Here is a 21,138-nt window from a genome sequence, read left to right as displayed (position 1 = left end):
TTTTTGCTGGCAGAGGCACTGCGGGCCAGTCCTTCGCTGTTTCCAGGGTGGCCCCAGGGGCCAGATCGAAGCAACCTGTGGGGCGGATCTGGGCCCCAGGCCTTGAGTTTGACATCCCTGATGCAGGGGTGGCTCATCCTTTTTCAACATTTCCAAATAGGATGGTTGTATTAAAGCTCAGTGCCTCTATAAACAGCGGCTGTCTTTTGTTTCTTCATGCAGTTCACTCGCGGCCAGTCACACGGGCCCAGTACGACGAGGAGGAGGAAGAATTTCAAGACGGTGGGAAGTTCATGCGGGCTGACTGGAGGAAAGACACTAGAAATGAATACTCGCTGCCTTCCTATAGGTCCAGCAGCCACGTCACAGAGGAGGAGGATTACTTTGCCAAAAGTAGCGCCAAACTCTCCTCACAGAATCGGGACTACAGCCAGCTAACTTCATACGAACCAGACTATGGAAATTCGTCGGCCGTGGAAAGAGATTATGCTGGCCCATCTTCCCGAGATCGGGACTATGACAACGCTGCCTCAAGGGAACGGAAATATAGCCACACTCCCATTCGAGACCCTTCCAGACGCCGTGAGGCTGACTTTGATTCATCAGAACTGTTGGGCGACTTCAGATCAACACGGCTTCTGGAGGAGAATTACAGGACTGCCTGTAGTCAGAATTATGATCTGGAGCATGGCCTCGAGACGGAGGGAGAATTCAGCTCCGCTTTGAATGCTGGGAGGGGAAGAGGTCTCCCAGGGAAACGTGGGATGGCCACTAGAGGCCTAGTCAGAAGTAAAGAGGAGCTGACCGCTCACCTCAAGAAATGGGCCACTAAGGCTTTGTCCCCAGCAGATGATCTTCTGTTAAATCCTCTGGGTCTTGCCAAGCCACGAACGATACCTTCTCTTCACCCTCCACAAATCCAAAGGCCAGGTCTGGCCTCTCTAAAGGGTCTACAGCAAGAGGGAGCTCTGAAACCTACAGGGTACCTCCGGATCAAAGAGCCCGACTTAGAACTTCTAGATTCTTCGGATATTTTTGCCAATTTTGGGGTTGAAATCATCAAATGGGCTGGGTTCTATGAAATTAAGAGAGACCCGGAGTATGCAGAACTTTTCCGTTTGCTCTTCACGTTAGAGACAGAGACCTGCGCCAAAATGCTGGCATCGTTTAAGTGCTCGCTGAAAACGGAGCACCAAGATTTCTGTATGAACAGCGTTAAGACGCTGCAACACCCAGCTCTGAGAACCCCTAAAGTGGACAGCCAGTTTCTGAACCTGCTGTTGGAGAAAAGGGTGATGGTGACCAAGAATAGTTTTTTTGAGGTCATTAAGCCTTTCGACCGGTACATGATGCGGCTGCAGGACTACCTGCTCAAGAGCACTACGCCTCTGCTGATGGCCTGCAACGCCTATGAGCTCAGAATCAAAACTAACAGCTTCAGTAACACAGGGAAGATGGCCGCCGCTTTTCAGACTACGATGTCCCTCTGCCGGAAATCCTTGGCCCTCCTGGGCCAAACCTTCGCTCTGGCCTCTGCCTTCAGGCAGGAAAAAATCCTGGAGGCCCTCAGCGTCCAGGATTCGGCCCCTCCTCCTACCTTATATCCCAATTTTGACACTTCTGCCTTGTTTGGGAAAGAATATATAGAAACCTTGCAAAGTTGGTTGGAGAAAAGTGGCTGCCAGATGCAGTTAAAGAGATCAGCTGCCAGTCCTCCAGCTCAGGGTCAGTGGAATATTCATGTAAATCACACTTAAAATTAAGTGGGGATCTTTTTTTAGTATGTGAGCAAGTAGGAATTCTGCCTTTCGTTTTATCTCTGTGAAATACACTAGGTTGAGGAACAAAGCCTATCTCAGAATGAGTGGAAATTAAAACCCAGGATCTTCTCAGAAAAAAACTCAGAAATACAGTACCACTGGGTGCTGGGAAATAGGTCTGCTGACTAAACGTGAGGAGAGGTTTAGAAAAATGATGTGACAAAATAAGATTATTGTTAAGGACTATCCCCCCCCTCCCCCCGGGCAATTCAAAATATAATTATATGTAATACTCTTCTATCCAGGAGTCTAGAAATAACTAGATTTTTTTTTTAAAGACTAAAAAGATTAATCAGGGAACATTCTAAATAAAGTCCTTTGAAATCTCTGTAAAGCATTTTATATATTGAGGTTGTGGCCTGTGGCACAAAGTCAGACTCTTCTGTGCTCATAATCCACACATTTTTATGATACAGAACTAAATGGAATACATAAAGTGATCTTGCTCACTTACCAGCGATAACCTTAATGAGAGCACTTTTGATTAGTTGGAAGATATCAAGTTGCCATCTTAAATTGTTATTGTGACTTCTATTTTTTTTCTCCCCCTTTTTTGGTACTTGTTTGCATAGCCTCACAACGTGCTGATAGGAAAGTTGTTGAGACGATTGAAAAGCTAGTGAATACGATGGTCTCCGGCACATTAACAGGGAAAGAGAAGGCTGAACTGAAACACAACCCGGAGTATTGGTATTTATCTTACTTGTTTCTTGTCTTTGGACCCTTCAAAGTGCTTGGAGGCAATATCTAGCTCCAATTTTATCATGTCTTTGTGATATTCTACAAGGTAAGTTAGAAAATAAATGTCTGGTTTAAGGTGTCCTGTTGTATTCAGGATTGACACGTGAGTACGCTTAAATAAAAGCAAATAAATAGAGAATCCTAAGGCATGGTTTTCAACTTGCTGACTGGGGAATTATGGGATGTGAAGTACATAGATCTTAAAGTTGGTCGAGGCTGAGAAACAGTGATTTTTATAGTCACCCAATGAAAATGCTGTGGTTGGGGAACAATGAAGTCATTGTTGAAGAATGACTCTGCTTTGTGGCCATGTCTGTGCCTGATAGCATTGTCTTGGAGGATTAATGGTTGCTAACTACTCCCCTGCATTCAGACAAATGCTAAGCCACAACTTTTTTACACAGTATGGGTTAGCGTGGTGTACCTGGGTTGTTTCTCTTCTTAAGTCTAGCATTCTCACTTTGGGTGTTGCCTGCCACTGTTAAAGAAACTGGCTTCAGGGAGGTGGTCCCTGCTCACCAAGAAGGGTGATTTCTTTTTTTAAAAAGTGTCCTCTTGGGCAAGGTTAGTTGATGTGTGTCTACAGACCCTAGTTGAAGGAGTTGTTCTCTTGTCCCAAGTGGCAAATTTCTCCTTTGGGAAGTTACAAATTCTGACCGAAATTGTGAATTATACGGTTTTCCCTTGTTTGTGAAAAGTAAGAAGAATTTGAGACACTGATATCTCTCAAGGAGAGGGAGCTCCATAAAATGGGGGCTACCTCAAAATGGGTTTTATTCATACCCATGTCTCTTGCAAGGAATGGGGCACCCTCAATAGGCTTCTGATAGAACCAATTTGTTTTCACGGCATCCCAGCTCCTTTTGTGCGAGGTAACTGTTGGTGTTGCCTAGGTTGTTCTAAAACATCTGTCAGAAAACAATCCAGCTCAGAGAGCGCCAAGGACTCCTCAGTTTTGAGATAGCCAGGAGTCCACGCTTGATTATGAGGGCTCTCCCCTTGGATGAAAAGAAGGGAGTGGTGGCGCAGTGGTTTAGAAGGCAGTATTGCAAGTTAGCTCACTGTTCCCTGTCAGCAGTTCGATTCCGACCAGCTCAAGGCTGACTCAGCCTTCCATCTTCCCGAGGTCAGTAAAATGAGGACCCGGTTTGTTGGCGGGGGGGCAATAGGCTGAGTCTGTGAACTGCCTGGAGAAGGCTGTAAAACACCTCTGAAGCGGTATATAAGTCTAAGTGCTGTGCTAGATGAGCCTTTGGAGGACAAGTGAGTATTCTTTGCATGTACAAGTGGGGGAAGCAGGAACAGCGGAGTGGAATGAGGGAAAACGTGTTTGCAACAGGAGGGACAGACAGGTAAGAGGGCAGAAAGAAGGGCAAAAAAGATCAAGGGCAACGGGTGGAAATCTGGAGAAGATTTTGCAGCTTTCTTTGATTATTTTTCCATCCCCCTCAAAAAAACAGGTTTCTCCTTGAGGAGGAAAGCCTCGAATACAAGTACTACAAGCTGAAGCTGGATGAGACGGAGAGGCTGATGTCTGCAGCCAAGGAAGAAACCAAAGACAAGAAGACCTCTGAGCAGCAAATCTCAGAAGTTGTGAGGATCCTTTTGTACAGGAGGAAAGTAGCGAGGATCAAGAAGAACCTCTTTCAGAGGAGAAGGCCTGGGATCCTGCAACGAGCTGTGAGGGCCAGAAGAGCCAAGAAATCCACCACTGGAACCCAGACGCTCTTATCTGCCGGGTCGGTGCTGAAGCAGCAAGCACCGACACACACACCCATGTCCAGTCCCGACAGGGACAAATCCGACGGTGATCAAGAAGAGATGCTGTCCCTAAAGGAAACTTCAGGAGAAACGGACTTGCTGAGGCTTTCCGAAAATTCCCCGTCTTTGATGAGCCAATTCCCTGACGGTAGGTGAAGCCAAAGAGGAGCAACGCTCTCAGGAAGGGCCATGAACAATTTAAGTCAGTGTTTCTCAACCTTGGCTGCTTGAAGATGTGTCGGCTTCAAATCTCAAAAGTCACCAGCTAGCAAAGAATTCTGGGATTTGATGTCCGCACATCTTCAAGGGGCCAAAGTTGAGAAACACTGATTTAAGTGATTTTTCTGTCTAGCGCAGAATAATACAACCTGAAGGTCGCAGGGTTATGTGCCCAGCAGTCTTCAGTATGATCCCAAGGCCTTTGGAAGTTCTTACAAATTGTCATCTTTATTTTTATTTTTTGAAATAAACTTTATTATAGTTTTCCAACAATTTAAAAACATAAAAAACCCAATTTCATCAACATTAAAGGCATCATTTACATATCTTAACCATATTCTTATACTTAATTTTCTATTACAATTATGGCATATTACTTTTTTCTATTAATTCTCTATTACTTACTCCTTATTTATACCACTTGTTACATAATATATTTTCTGTTAAATCTATATTCGGTATATATAACTTCATAATTTGAATTAATTACAGTATTACTTTTCTTTCTGTTCTCAAACCATATATACCATGCATCCCAGACTGAACAATACATCGATTCCACTCTAACTTTTAACTCTAGAGTCAGCCTGTCCATTTCTGCGCACTCTAGAATTTTCCTTATCACTCCTTCCTCTTGTGGTATATCTCCCTGTTTCCAGTGCTGTGCGTATGTAATCCTAGCAGCAGTTGTTATATGTAGAATAATATATCTGTCAGTCTTGCTATATTCTCCCTTAATTATGCCTAATAGGAACAGTTCTGGTCGAAATTCAATTTTTTGCTTTGTTATTTCTTGTAACCACTTTCGAATCTTACTCCAATATTTTTTGCTGGAAATGCAAAAATAAACAGGGTACATACTTTCATATGTGGTGGACCTGCCCGGATACAAATTGTCATCTTTTAATGTGAGAAAATTGTGAAATAGAATCCTTTCATATATGGTATTTACCCTGGGCATTTTACGACTACCAGGCCACATCCAGCTCTTGAGCTGTTCCTGTCCCCGGTCCATGTGAATTGCTTTTACTTTGAAAGCAACTGCTATTTTTAGTTTCAATTTACGTATGTCCATGTGTACATGCCCCTTACACCTTCACAGCCCTATTGGCTCAGCCCTCCACAATAGTCCCAGTTTCTCACGCCGCCCCTTGGGAAAATTAATTGCTCACTCCAGATTGCTGATATCAGCTTACGGAAATCTGAAACGCCTGAGCATTTCTGACAAATGGCTCCGTAACCTCCACTTGAAAAGGGGAGTTCATCCCATCCGGGTCATTTCTTCTTCTGCTCAAGCTGTTATTGTTAGGAAGCCTTTTTTAAAAAAAAACATTTAATCATACTTTGCCTTCCTGTAACTGAAGGCATTCCATGTCCTACGCTCAGGGCTTCTAAAGAAGATAAATCTTTTCTTCTGCGTGACATCCTGACCGTATTTGAAGATCGTTGCTACATTCTCAGCCTTCTCTATTGCTGCACTTGCCTTGTAGAACATAACCCCAGAAATTCTACTTAATCTCAACTGCGGTGGCCTTCCATGAGGAATTGAAAACATTGCTGTTTTCCTGGCATTTTTTAAATAATTGCAATAATTCCATCTTTCATTCATACAGTGTGTCAACTGCGTACATGTATCTGGTGGTAACCATCACAATATGTTTTAACCAATATAACAATCACATTTACTTTGTAAATCATAAATCAATTCCTCTTATATTAATTATCTTTATAACCATCTTCACTAATTTCTTTGTATATTCATCTACTCAATTTTAACTTGTTTTATTTTCTAACCATTTATAAAATAAGTCCCATATATAATATTCAGTTTCTTTTTTTTCTTTAATTTCCAGTGTTAATCTATTCATCTCTGCACATTCAAATATTTTCTCAATCACTTTTCCATCTGCTAGTATTTTATCATTTTTCCAATTCTGCCCAAATACAATCCTGGCATTATGATAGGGTGTTTAGTGAGCTTGTTTTTCAAGGGGATGTGCCCTAGTAAGATGACTTTTGATTGTTGTTGTTGCTGATATTAATTTTTGCTCACATTTCATTACTCGAGGCCCCATGCCGAGTGGGCATCTTAAAATAGTGAATGCATATAAAATAAATAATGGCTTCCCTCTCAAGCCATTCAAGTATTCAGTTCAGGCTTGTGCTCCAGCAGTTTGGTGTGTCCTCTTGACCAACAGTGGAGGGAAACTGTGGCCCTCACTGACCCTGTAAAGCAGAGCAACCCAAGGGAATATGACTGGCTGTTTTACTCCTGTGTGGATTCTCCACTTAAGGTGGCGTGAAGTCCAAGGCCATTGGTCAAGGGTTGTCTTGCCTCAGCAAAGGTCTTGCACATCTACAACTCCACTGGGTGAACTGATAGCATAGTTAAATAAAGCCCATTGAAAAATGCCTACAGAGCCAGTTGGGCAAATGCATTCAGCATAGCAGTTCACTATCACTCTGATGGTGAAATACCGGTAGTCCTCAATTTATGACCTCAAGGGAGCCCCAATTTTTTGTGGCTAAATGAGACCTTTGTTAATTTTGCCCCGTTTTATGACCTTTCATTGCCACGGTTGCTAAGCAAATGATTGCAGTTGCTACGTTAGTATCATGGTTGTTAAGATATCATTCACCTACGGTTTTGAATGATAAATTATTGTAATGTTGTATGTTGTAATATTCAGCCAATGATCTCTTCCCAAGAGGAAACACAACCAGCTAGGCCTCAGTCCTATGCAAGCTGAACGTGGGAGACTCCCAAGATTATTTCACAAAGTGCTCATGGCTGAAATATGGAGTTCTAAACCATGAAATGTCTAATCAAGCTGGATGGCTTTAAAAGGAGATTGGAGAAGGCTACAATACAGAGATACAGGACTCTTGACTATGCAGGCAGCCCTCGGCTTACGAACCACAGCCAAGCCCAAAATTTCTGTTGTTTAATTGAAACATTTGTTGAGTGAGTTTTGCCCCCTTTTACGACCTTTCTTGCCGCAACTCTTAAGTGAATCTCTGCAATTGTTGAGTTGGCATTGTGGTTGCTAAGTGAAGCTGGATGGACTTTTGCTTATCAGAAGGTCACAAAAGATGATCACTGTCAGGATTCTGGCAGTTACCCCCATTTAAATCATAAGTCTCAAGCCAAACTTCCAAAGTTTTAAAAGGATTTATTGGGAATTAAAATGTCCAGCACTGCCTCGGTGTAGCCGACTCTTAGACACATAATTCATTGTCACCCTTGACCCTGGTCTTCCCTCCATCCCTGGGTGTATCATTCATATTCTCCAATGGGACACATCCATAGCCAAGAGTCATCAATCATGTTCTCCAGCTAGACCCTGGGACAGTGCAACCATCATAAGTGCATGCTAGTTGCCAAGCGTCCGGATTTTGATCCCATGACCATGGGGATGCTACAACGGTCGTGCGAACAATGAGCATAAGTCACTTTTTTCAGTGGCCTTGTAACTTTGAATGGTCACTAAACAAACTGTCGTAAGGCAATGACTCCCTGCATCCCTATACTGAGTAGAGATAATATCCCTCTGGGGAAGCCTTTTTAGCCAGTTTCATCACTTGAAGCTTCCCGCTCACTCTGTGGTTACTAGGTGTGTCTCCATTCATTGTGCATCATTCAGAGCTGCATCCTTTGGGCCTTGTGCTATACTGGCCCATGTACAGCTTTTGCAGCCTCACTGTGACTACCATCAGGTCCAGAGGTGGTATTCAGCAGGTTCTGACCAGTTCTGGAGAACCGGTAGCGGAAATTTTGAGTAGTTCAGAGAACCGGTAGTGGAAATTTTGAGTAGTTTGGAATACGTCTTCTGACTGGCCCCAACTCCATTTCTTCTCTGCCTCCCAAGTCCCAGCTGATCGGCTGGGTCTTCTTTTGTTGCCCTGCACAGGAGAACGGAGCTGGAAAGCAGGTTAGTGGGATGGGGAGGGAATGGGGATTTTTGCAGTATCCTTCCCCTGCCACGCCTACCAAACCACGCCACACACACCAAGCCATGCCCACAGAACCGGTAGTAAAAATTTTTGAATGCCATCACTGACCAGGTCACATAAAATTAACTGGCGCGCTAAAAAAGGGCCATATTTATTATTTACTAAACAAATTCATCTGGCCACCCAACTCACACATAGGTGACTCCAACCTTAAAAATCCAGGATGTTAAAAACCCCTTTAAAGCACCCGCTACTACCCCAAATGCTCCACACCTGCTTTAAATTAATGGGGACCCATGAGATCGAGGTTAAATATCCAACAATGCTTAATGTACGAGTGAAACTACCAGTGTTCTTCAGTTACTAAGCATGCTTTCAGATCTTCAGATAGGCCAGGTCTGAACCAATGAAGGCACCAGTGGCTAAAGGCCAGCCAGCATTCTGTACTTTTTTTTTTCCTGTCAACTGATAATAACTGCAAATAGTATTATATCTTCGAAACCAGTTATACACAACATGTCCTAAATCATTATTCCACCCTTCATCTGAAGTAGGAATGTTAATGTCCTATCTAATTAATTTTCATACTTTCTGCTGCTGTCAGTTGAGTCGCTACAGTGACTTTGCTCATTTGTTCCATGTCACGGAGCTTCTTTCAGGATTAACTGTGCTCAGGAGGATAGTCTGACTGACTGTTTCAGATGTTCATGTTATGATCCAGAGAGTTACAAACACAGCACAAAAAACCATCAGTTGTTCTCTTTCTTATTTGGAAGAGATTGTGAAGACCAAACTCCTCTAGAGCACTAAAAATCTCCACCGTTCTCATCCTGGTCATTCATATTTCGAACTGTTACCATCAGGGAGACATTATAGGTGTCTTAAAATGAGGACTAATAGACTGAGAAACAGTTTCTTTTCCAAGGCAATAATTGTCTTGAATCAAACAGTGCATTTGTGATTTAGTCCTATGTATATAGTGGCATTTTAAAACTATTTAACTTACTAAATGTTTTAGATAGGTTTTAGACTAGGTTTTTAATTATTATTATCATTATTTTAATTATTTTAATTTTTAAAGGTATTCTATTTATGCCCACATTTTGTTCTAGTAAACAAATAGAATAGAATAGAATAGAATAGAATAGAATAGAATAGAATAGAAACAAATAGAATAGAATAAAATTAGAATTAGAAGAGTTGGAAGGGACCTGGAGGTCTTCTACTCCAACCCCCTCCTTAGGCAGGAAATCCTATACCAGCAGTGGCTAACCTTTTCGGCAATGGGAGCGTGCAAGGGCACGCCGGAAGGGCAGCTCCCCGACACGCATGTGGGAGTGCCGGCAACCGGAAGTTTAGCTTCCAGGCATGCACATGCGCACCGGCCACCAGGTCTTCTGGTTTCTAACACGCAGACGTGCGTGAAGACCAGCTGGCTGGCGCACGCATGCGCTCCAGGGAACTGCTCTTCCGGTTGCCAGCATTCCTGTGTGCGCAAAGATCAGCTGGCCAGCACGCATGCGTGTGCTGGAACCTAGAAGAGCAACAGGTGATGGCTGGTGTGCCCAGAGAGATGGCTCTGCATGTCACTTCTGGCATACATGGCATAAGTTCGCCATCATGGTCTTATACCATTTCAGACAAATGGTTGCCCAAACTCTTCCTAAAAACTTCCAGTGTTGAAGTGCCCACAACCTCTGGAAGCAAATTGTTCCACTGATTAGGATACACACAAACACACACACACACACGTCACAGTCATGTAATCACATTTTGAGGGCTTGACTATGGGCACACCTTTGCAGCATCCCGTGATCATCTGACTGATTTTTTTCCCCTATGTTCTGCTGGCTTTGCTGGTTTACTTGCAACTTCCAGCACAAATATCCGTTGGGTAAAATGGATTCCCTTAATGACTGCCACAAACCATGTTGTAAAAGCAGGTCAGGTCACATGGTGAAATGCTTAAGAACTGCAATGTTTTACACTGATAATTCCGGGCTCCCTTACAGTCATAACTCGAGGACTACCTGTACACAATTGTGTTATGTACCTCCATATTTTTTTTGTTTTTGCTTTCTTTCAACTTGAAGAAACAGACAAAACCAAGAAGGTTCAGTCTCAGGCTGAAGTTGCCAGGCATAGAGTGAGCGACAGATGAATCTCCTTGTGATGACCCAGACTATATCAGAACTATAACAAAAACCAAAACGTAACTAAAAGTCTTTATAATGCCTTCAGCTTGGCTTCACTGTTAAATTGTTCACAGTGGAGGAGGAAACTATTTTCAAAATTAACATTTCAAAGGAAAGAAACACAGTTCACAGTCAAAGAGCCAATAACGAAGCAAAAGCCAAAAACAAACCGCATTGAATAAAGTTCCTCAACAGACCAGGATAGATAATTGCCAGCTTCAGGAAGATAACCAGGGACAATCCGTTGGAAGAACACCAACCAAGATAAACTTTCTTTAGGAATAAAACACTAATTTGTCTCCAGCGTCTGTTAGCACACAGGTCCAAACTCTTATGCAGATCTCACACCGGCAACCCATGAAGAGGATCAAGGCCCTCTCCTCCCCAGTAGACCACGTCTCTCCCTTATCCTCTCCTCCCTGCTTGCCCTAGGATGGAGAGGGGATGGGCCTGGGTCCTCCTCTGACTGTCCAGCAGGCCTCTGCCCTTCCCCAGCCTCCTCCACAACCTCCGGAGCCACACTTCCTGTTGGCTGTTCCTCCTCTCCCTCATAGTCCGTCTCCGCCAGGGGCCTGACACCTCCGCTTTTATGATTGTGATCATCATGCCCACAGGAGATGCAGGAAAAGAGCAGGAGGATTGGAGAGTGTTAGGGATACACCCTAGCAGAATCTGCACAGCAGGCAGGCAAAATATGTGAGATAAACATTTTTGTAGCTTACACTCAGTAAAACAGATACACCGTGCTAGTTAAATAGTTTATTCCAGTAAGAGTTATAGCATAGTCAAAAAACAGTCCGTATATCATTCACTAGTTCAGTCTGTCCGGGGATTATTCAGTTGCAAAGTTCAGTGTTGAAAAAGAGAGGTCAGTAAACTTACAAATATCAGTCCAGTAATATATCTCCTCGCAGTAGAGATATGAAGAAGTCAAACCACCTTTCTTCCTCCAACGTTCAGCAACTCAGCAGTAGGGAAACACGCAGTTAACAAACCCATCAATCCATCAAACCAGTAATCGTCAGCAATCGAGCAAGTTCTCTTGCTCCCTCTTATGGCGGTTCAACACCGCACCCAAAATTACATGCTTTGCAGTTTAAAGTGACACACACTTAAACTTACTATCATAGTTTATATATATTATTTTACCCAAACTACGTTAGGTAACCTATGTTATTCCTAACAGAGATCATCAATGCAGATGAGCTTTTGCTCTGTTACGGTTCAGCCAACTCAACCTTTTGCCTTTTTTGTCCAAAACATACCAGTATCTGGCTGCATTAAGCAATCAGACGTTCAATCAGGGTTTGAATGATGTACCAAAACATGCCGAAGGTATGCTCGCCATAGTAATAGATCGTAGATTACAGATTGGCTGATTGGGTGATAAATAGACTACAGTGGTACTGCCTGCCAAACCCCTTTCACAGCTTGGTGCCTGATGGAAATGCAGTCCACGTTTTTCCGGTGCAGCTGTGCACTTAACATAATTTTTTTTTTTTAAGAACCATTAGATTCTAAACGGCTCTCATTCTCAATCATCTCAACATAATTGTTAATCTGTTCTTCAGAAATTTACATTTAGTTGATTGACGCACCATCTGAATCAGATTTTTCCACATATTGCAGATATGGGGAGCCACTGAACCTTGGAGAAAGGTCCCCCCCCACACACACACAACAGCCTTGCGTAAGTGCATAGTAGAGGACAGGTTCCTGATGAAGGAAGAGTCGCGGCTGAGTAGTACAGCAAAAGTTCTACTACGTGCCGGTTTTCCCAAGCTCAGTCTTCGGGATTTTTTTTTTTACCTCAGGGAGTAATGGTTAAAAACAGATGAATGTGATTTAATTCATTTGGCCTTTTGCTGGCATTCAAAATAGGACGGTATTGATAGTGCCTCTACATGTGCTGTTTCCTTGCAAATAAAAAAAAAAAACCCATTTCCTGGATGGTTTCTTTCTCTTGTCTTTCAGTGGACCCGAAAGTCATGGTAACAGCTCAGAAGCTGGCTGAATTCGTTGCTGAGGTTGGGCCGGAAATCGAGCAGTTCAGCATTGATAACAGTGCCGATAATCCAGACTTGTTGTGAGTGGTTTGTTGTTTATCAACACCCCCCCCCCCCGCTCCTCCCCGGTCTTGCTTGTCAATGAAAAGTGCAAATGGATAAGAGAAATACTTTGAAATGATTCAATAATAGTTCAGAGAACCCAGAGGTACTTTGGCTGTCCTTGTTGAAATCCTTGTAAGACACTTGCAAAAGGATTGACGGCTGTCTCGTTTTTCAGACTGGGAGGAGGGAACTGAGATGGAGAGCAAGTCGTTTGCCTAAGATCACTTCTTATTTGATCAACATAGAGGTGGGATTTCATTTGCTGGTCAGTTTTATTGCGGCCACACTAGAGCAATAGCACTTAGACTTATATACCACTTCACCGTGCTTTACAGCCCTTTCTAAGCAGTTTAGAGAGTCAGCCTATTGCCACTAACAATCTGGGACCTCATTTTACCAATCTCAGAAGGATGGAAGACTGAGACAACCTTGAGATTCGATCTGCTGGCAGTGGGCAGAGTCAGTCTGCAATACTGCATTCTAACCATTGCGCCACCCTGGCTCCCTATCTGCCAGACAAAAGAAGAAATACAATTCCCTTTGATGTGAAGTCATCCATTTTTAAACTGTTGGGTCATAAGTTACTCGAGGGAGGAGGCTGCAAGCAATTCTTTGCAGAGTTGAGTTTAGTTTATTGTCATTGCACCTTATACAACGAAATCAAACACCATCTTCAGTGCACATCATGACCAGGAAAATAAACACAAACACACATCCTTCACAATCCACACATGAATTGGAAACCCCCGACACCACACCAACCCTGCACTATACAGTAGAATTCAACAGAGCTTCTGCCCTGGGATAGAAGCTGTTTTTCATCTTATTTGAGCTTGTTTTTAATATTCTGTACCATCTGCCAGATGGTAATAGTTCAAAAAGGGGGGGGGGAAATGCCCAGGATGAGTTACATCTTTGAGAATGTTTTGAACTTTCTTAAGGCGGCGGGAGCTATAAAGCTCTTCCAAAGAGGGGAGAAGGCAACCCATGATCTCCTGGGCAATGACATTAACCCTCTGGAGTGCTGTCCTATCTGCCACTGTGCAACTGGCAAACCATACAGAGGTACAGTAAGTTAAGATACTCTCTGTGGTGCAGCGGTAGAAGGTCACCAGCAGCTTTTCATTCAGTTGTTGTTTTCTGAGAAGTCTCAGGTCGTATAATCTCTGCTGGGCCCTTTTGACCAGGGCTGCGATGTGAGCACCCCAGGCCAGGTCCTCTTTTAGGGCAACACCCAGAAACTTAAAACTTAAAGCTGATCAGGTTGGTGTAGACAGGGCAAGAGCTTGCAGAAAGACCATTTGCTGCAATTTGGCTGCAAGTTTTTCACCCCACCTGTGGACTGCAGTTGGAATCGAGGGCCTCATATACCTGCAAAGTGCAGATTTAGCACGCTTTATCAAGTCTAACTTTTAGAATTCTTTTAAGAAGAAAATTCTGTGAGAAAGAAGGTTGCTTTGTGTCTCCCCCACCCTCCCCCTGCTACTAGTATTACAAGTATTATTTTAATAATAAATAACACTGTTCTAAACTCCCCACCCCACCCCACCCCAGATTTCTGCAGGATCCAGAGAGTTCTGCCTTCAAGTTTTATCGCATGAAAGTCCATGAATTATGCCCCTCTATCAGCTTCAGTGATAAGCAGGAATCTGGTGGCTTCCATGAAAGGTCTGAACCAAAGGAAAGCGAATGGGGAAACCTGGAGGAGGGAGAAGGGGACGAGGAAGAAGAGGAGGACGAGGAAGAGGAGGAGGAGGAGGAAGAAGCTCCCCAAGCTGACATGGGAGATGAAGAGGGAGATGAAGAGGAGGAGGAAGCTGCAGAGCCAACTGAGGAGCTAGACGAAGCCATGTTGGAGGAGGGGCTTATGAAAGCAGAGCATTCAAATACTGCTGAAGAAGGAGGAGAGACCAGTGGCCTTTCAGAGCCAACGGCACAGGCACCCATGCAGGGCACCCCCTTTGGGCGCAAGAGAATCAGTAGCAAATCCCTGAAAGTGGGCTTGATCCCAGCCTCAAAGAGAGTGTGTCTCATAGATGAACCAACAGGTGAGCTGGGAAAATGTTTTGGGTGCTTCTGCTAGGTTATATAGTGCAGGGGTCTCCAAACTTGGCAACTTTAAGACTTGTGGACTTCAACTCCCAGAATTCCCAGAAACTTAAAGTTGCCAAGTTTGGGGGCCCCTGCTACAGTGTGTTTGACCTTGTCCCCATATTGTCCCAAACCGTAAGTGTGAGGAGGTCCTTGGTGGTTTCTGAGGTCAGTTGTTTTCATACAGACGTTTCATTATACAGCTAGATAACATGATCAGTGCTAGGAAGTGGGGGGTTTGCTAACACCACCAATGTTATCTGGGGGAAAACAACCAATCAAGCTCAGAGATCACCAAGGATACCATCGTTCAACCCTGGGCTTTAAATATTCTCATATACTGGTGCCTTGGGAATGGTTTGGGCCCATTGTCTAAACTTAGCAATCAATTTTGTGGCTTACTCAGTGTGTAAACCCAGTTTCTTTTAAATCATGAGCTACATGCTTTCCAGTTTCATTGCAAATGTACCAGTCTGTGCTGGTGGCAGGCAGAAGAATGAGGAAAATCTATTAATTTCTTTCTGAATTCCTAATTATGACATGGGTCTGAATGACAGGTAATTTGTACAGTGAGGTTATTCTTTATTTGTTCAGTTCTGCAGTAAAATGTGTCCTTCTCTCTAAATCTCAGGGCTTATAAAGCATTTTTCCACATATTTCTTGCAGGGCTGCACTTAGCCTCCATCTCTCTTGCTGAAGATCAGACAGGTGTCAAAAGTATTGGAAAACAGTTAGCAAATAGTATAGTTAATTGCAGTTGGCAGTTCTGACTGATTTTGTGCTATATTCAGACTGGTTTTGCACAACACAGTTAATTGAACAAAGTCATGATCTGGGTCAACACAATCCATTAAATTCACCGAATTGTCCAAATAGACTGGATTTGCAGAACTAGCGAAGGGATTTTTTTAAAAATGCTACATTTAAAAACTAATCAAATGTAGCAGGTCATGTAAATGTAGCTGTTAAGCCGGTCTGGTAATATATACATGTGGATCCAGCCTTATTTGAGGGTATGTGTTGCCTAAGAGTCTTCACCATAATGAGTTGTGCTCCTGCCAGCGAAAACGGAGTTTGAGAGGGCCGTGTGTGTGTGGCCCCCCTGAGCTCCATTTTCGCTGGCAGAAAACAAAAACAAAAAAGGAGAAATGTTTCCCCTTTTGTATTTGAGCGTGCAAGAAGGGACAGGAAAGGAGAAAGGGAAAGAGGAAAGACAAAGGAAAAGAAGGGAAGATGGGAAGAGAGCAAGGAAGGAAAGAGAAGGGAAGGAAGAAGGAAGAGGGAAGGAAGGAAGGAAGATTATAATGAGAAGGAGGGAGGGTCTGAGGGAAGTCCTGCCTTAGCACTTGGCCGCCCCAGGTGCCCCCGACACGAATGACGTTGAGATGGCCACCCTCCACACCCTGAAGTCAAACACAATCCTGATGCGGCCCTCAATGAAATTGAGTTTGACACCCCTGTAGTAAGTGGGATCTCTCAAGTGTGTTACTCTCTCAGCTGAGTTAAATTTCTGACCGGTTGTGGCAGCCATTTTTCTGGGTTTGGAGGTCCTCCGCCATCTCAGCAATCAGATTGAGACCTGGCAGGGATGCCACTCTGCAGCCAGCTCAATTGCCTTTTCCGCAGGGTAGTGCTGCTCAATGCCAACAGGGCCTTGCAGGTAACCATAGCAACCTCCCCTCCCCCTTCCCTGTCCAAGGAATGCAGCTGGAATAGAACAGAATAGAATAGAATAGAATAGAATAGAATAGAATAGAATAGAATAGAATAGAATAGCTTTATTGGCCAAGTGTAATTGGACACACAAGGAATTTGTCTTGATGCAAATGCTCTCAGTACATAAAAGAAAAGATACATTCATCAAGAATCATAATGAATAGAGGAGAAGAGAAGAGAAGAGAATTATTTATTGGCCAAGTGTACATAAAAGAAAAAGACATTCGTCAAGAGTCAAGAATCATCAGGTCCAACACGTAATAATAGTCATAGGGTACAATAAGCAATCAAATCATACTAGGAAACACTCAGTATACGCCATAAGGATACAAGTGACAAAGTTACAGTCATACAGTCACAAGTGGGAGGTGATGGGTGATAAGAGGTGATGAGAAGATTAATAGTAACAGTAGTGCAGACTTTGTAAATAGTTGGACAGTGTTGAGGGAATTATTTTTTAGCAGAGGAATGGCGTTTGGCAAAAAACTGTCCTTATGTCTAGTTGTTCTGGTGTGCAGTGCTCTATACCATCGTTTTGAGGATAGGAGTTGAAACAGTATACGTCCAGGATGTGAGGAGTCTGTAGATATTTTCAGAGCCCTCAAATACGAAACCCGAGTGAGCAGATTTCTGAGACAGGAACTTCCCCCTCCTCCTGCTTTCCATCCTCCTCCTAGGGTTCCTGAAAGCAGAATTATATTTCAGTTATGAAAAACAGGATTCTCAATTACATGGTAAATTGAGGCTGATCCAGTGCTTCAGCACTTCCTACTGCTAATCTAATATACCATGTTTGGAGGTCATCCGCCTCTGACGCTGGAGACAAGGGAGAGCTGTTTCCATCATTGGTCTGCCTGGGCTTCCTGAAAGCATCTCTTCGGTCAAAGTAGTACGGATCTATGTGGACTCTTCCTCTAAAGCCCCAAAGCGTTACAGTATTTATTTGATGTAGGATTGATTCACCCTCTCATTTTGCTTTTTAGTGCATGATCCGGTGCGGATCTCTTATGACCGACCTCGTGGCTATCCTTCGTATAAAAACAAGAAGGTGAGGCAAAAACGATTCTCTTTTAAGACTGGGATATTTATGTTGCTACTTTTACTCCAAGTAATGCAGAATGGAATAATATGCCATAAAGATTGGGAGAGAATTCTTCTGTTTAATTTTTGTTCCTATTCTGTTACCGGGGGCTTGTCTTTAAGTTCAACTGTCTACACAGTACCATACAGGATCACAAATTAGAATTTGCATGCTGGAATGTGTTCTGCATATAAGTAGTCCTTGACTTACGACTGCAGTTGGGACCAGAATTACTTTTGCTAAGCAGGGCAGTTGTTAAATGAGACACACCCATGGTTCTTAAGCGAATCCATTGATTTGTACCACGATGCAGTTATAACGGTACTGAAAAAAATGACTTGCAACCAGTCCTTGCAGGTTACAGTGCCGGTTACAGTGCCGTTGTAACCCTGAACAGGTGCTAAACAAGTGGTTGTAAGTCTACAGTTAGTCCTTGACTTACAACAGTTCACTGTTCAAAGTTACAACAACATTGAAAAAAAGTTATGATTGTTTTTCAGTCACGATGTTTGCAGCATCCCCATGATCATGTGATCAAAATTCAGATGCTTGGCAACTTGTTCAAAGTTACGACCGTTGCTATGTCTTTTGCAACCTTCTGACCAGCAAAGTCAATGGGAAAATTCCCCACCCTATTTTCCTACCGATCAATCATTCTTTATTTGGGATTGCAGGATACCCTCTCTAGCTCCGTTCTCAAAGGGGGAGAGAGAGAGACTTTTGGATTCATGCAAGGAAAGCAGCAGAAGCAGCAGAAGTCTTTGTGAGACTTGTCGCACCGGCGCAGCCTCTTGGAGCAGGATGCCTTGCAGGGTCCCAAAGACTCATTTCTGACGGAGTTTGGGGAAGAGAAAGAAAGACTTTTGCTGTTTTCCTTGCGTGCAGCCAAAAGCAGAAGAAGAAAGAAGCGGAAAGAAGCAGCCTGGTGACCAGGCCAGGCGAGTGGGGCGCGTGGGGCAAGTTCCCCCCTCTACCCTCACTACCTCGTGTTGTTCGCAATGCAAGTGACGCAAGCCTTGTGTTCTCACGGGCCATGTAGGCGGCACAGCCTTGTGTTCCCGTGCAGCCTGGATTAATTGCTTTGGGGGTTGTGCTTTTTGGGGTGGGGGGGGACATTTCTCTGTGGACCACCAAAATTTTCTCATGGACCACCAGTGGTTCCCAGCCCACTGGTTGGTGACACTGGCACAGAGCACTAACTTGTGGAATAATCATGATTTCCAAGCATATCCTAAAGTTGTTCCTAAGGATGTAGGAAATTCATTGATCAGGAAACGGAATGTTCCAGGGAATATTCTATTTCCATCGATTTTGGGAGTGGTTGAGTAGTTTTGCCAAAATAAATTCTTTGAATCAAAAAGCCAGGTTATGCTTGATCAAATAGAGCAATGATTGTCAATTCCTTATCCTCCAAAACAGTCAGTTTCAGAATCGGTTAGTTTTGTCCATCCCTACATTGTTCTTAAGTTTTTGGTTTTTTTTTAGAAGATTAAAAAAATGATGACTGGTTGGAATTTTGGAGTTTTGTTTCTAAATATGCCCACCTGCCCTCAAAATAGACAGAAAATCTGGAACTTGGGTATAGGCTGTCCTCGATTTATGGTTGTAATTGAGCCTGGAATTACAGTTGTAAGCCATGCTGGTCATTAAGCAGGTCACGATGTGATCACACCCAATAATTACGACTTTTTCTGCGGTGGCCATTAAGTGAATCATTACCATTAAGTGAATCCATTGTCTGCAATAGGGTTGTTGTTGTTTTTTGCTAGACATCAAAAGTAAACACCAGTTTCCAGAAAAAATACACATTGTAAATCATAGTAACAGGGAAACAAGATGTTGCAAGTGGCCATACAAGTAGGCCTGTTACCGAGCGCCACAACTGTGATCACATGACCATGAGGGGCGGGCCATCAAAACTGAATCCAGGTAGCCCTGGAGAGTCCCATTGTAAATTTAAATGGTCGCTATGTGACTGGTCATAAGTCAAGGAGTACCTGTATGGTGAGTTTCTAGGGAGGCTCAAGACAAAAGATGTAAAGAGAGCGTCGTTGCAGATTTATCCTTAGGTAAGTTTATGTTTTAGGATGGACCCCACCCATTGGTGGCCCATTTTGATGAATATGTCAAGATCACATCAGCTGTTTGCTCTCACCATCTGTCACGTGGTTTCCAAAATGTGAAAAATACCCCTGTTTCCCTTCTCCCCCAAAACATTGGGGATCTCTGCTTATGGTTGTGTTTAACATCTCCTTATTATGTTCCAGCCTGTTGAATCTTGTTTTTATTTGTCAGCAACAGAAAACAAAGGATTTGGAATTCTATAATAAGAGACTAAATGAGAAGAACATTGGCTTCCAAATACTTCAAAAAATGGGTTGGCAAGAAGGGCATGGCCTCGGGTTACATGGCAAAGGCATCCAGGAACCTGTCAAAGTGTATGTATGAAGCGGGCAAGAGGAGCATTTAAGTGCTCACGCATTTGGATTTGATTGTTGTCCAAATGTCCGGTTTCCACTTATTTCCTAGTATCAATTCTAAGCTTTTACATTTGTTGCTGCTTAAATAGCTCTTGTAACTCGAGATGCAACACATTCCAAGCTTCTTTGGAGTTCCTCTCCCAAGCTTGCGATAAAGCAAATTTTGATTGTCTTTAATTAAATTTCCACCCACAAATAGTGGAAGTAACTGAATATACGTTTTGCTATCTGCCTGTACAATTAAAAAAAAAATCATCCCCTTACTTGATTATTCTGTGATTGGTGATAGGAGAGCACCAAGCATGGAATATCACCCTTCTATTTTTGTAGCCTGGTGCAAAAAAAAAAAAAAGAGGAAAAAACAAAGTTTTATTTTGTTCCATACAGTGTAACATCCAGAATGTTCCAAAGGGATTGATTTATTTCAGCACTGAAATATTTACTTACTTACTTACTTACAACATTTATATCGCTTCCCATCTTCTGATCTACTCTGGGTGGCTCTAACATTTAAATTGTAAAACCCAACACATTAAAACAACAGCAGCAAAAATAGTTGTTTTGTGTGTGTAAAAGGATAGCCCAGAGGCTATTTCGCCTGAATCACAGCCCTCTGAATGTAGAATAAGACATTTACTGATTTCTTTCTTTCTTCATTTTAAATATTTGCACATCAGTCCAATCACAGGAGGAAATTAAAAACATACCTATTTTTGTGTGCCTGTTGCGCCAATCTGTAAGTCTCTGAGAAATGAACATCCCTACAGTTCAGTAAAAAAAAGCAAGGCCAAAATAAAAACAGTAATAGAAGTAAAACTCATTCCAACCAACAAGGCTTCTCACAATGTATTCTCACCAAACCTTGGAGCTATATTTATAATCTGTACCCCTAAAGCAGGGGTGTCAAACTCACGGGGGCCCGATCCAGCCTTCGGGGTTACTTAGGCCTGGCCCACGGGGCTGTCCTGG

General features: G+C 43.1%; 1 protein-coding gene across 10 annotated transcripts in view; it reads left to right on the top strand.

Annotated features, from left to right (window-relative positions):
• Positions 1-21,138, top strand: part of SUGP2 (SURP and G-patch domain containing 2) — a 40,735-nt gene that overhangs the window by 7,622 nt on the left and 11,975 nt on the right. For 4 of the 10 annotated variants that reach the window (XM_026699037.2, XM_026699038.2, XM_087920752.1 and 1 more), the window contains exons 3-9: positions 223-1,725; positions 2,393-2,510; positions 4,022-4,470; positions 12,665-12,776; positions 14,356-14,849; positions 17,592-17,656; positions 19,985-20,127. In XM_026699037.2, coding sequence (XP_026554822.1) covers positions 223-1,725; positions 2,393-2,510; positions 4,022-4,470; positions 12,665-12,776; positions 14,356-14,849; positions 17,592-17,656; positions 19,985-20,127 — 2,884 coding nt within the window. The remainder of the gene's footprint in view (positions 1-222; positions 1,726-2,392; positions 2,511-4,021; positions 4,471-12,664; positions 12,777-14,355; positions 14,850-17,591; positions 17,657-19,984; positions 20,128-21,138) is intronic. The other 6 variants (XM_087920731.1, XM_087920742.1, XM_087920763.1 and 3 more) reach the window with 2 other exon arrangements.

This window comes from Pseudonaja textilis, chromosome 1 (assembly GCF_049901715.1).
Source record: "Pseudonaja textilis isolate UNSWEBS1 chromosome 1, rPseTex1.2, whole genome shotgun sequence".
In the NCBI taxonomy this organism is placed as follows: domain Eukaryota; kingdom Metazoa; phylum Chordata; class Lepidosauria; order Squamata; family Elapidae; genus Pseudonaja; species Pseudonaja textilis.
The sequence above is the reverse complement of the archived record's forward strand: the minus strand, read 5'-3'. Positions and strand labels throughout refer to the sequence as shown.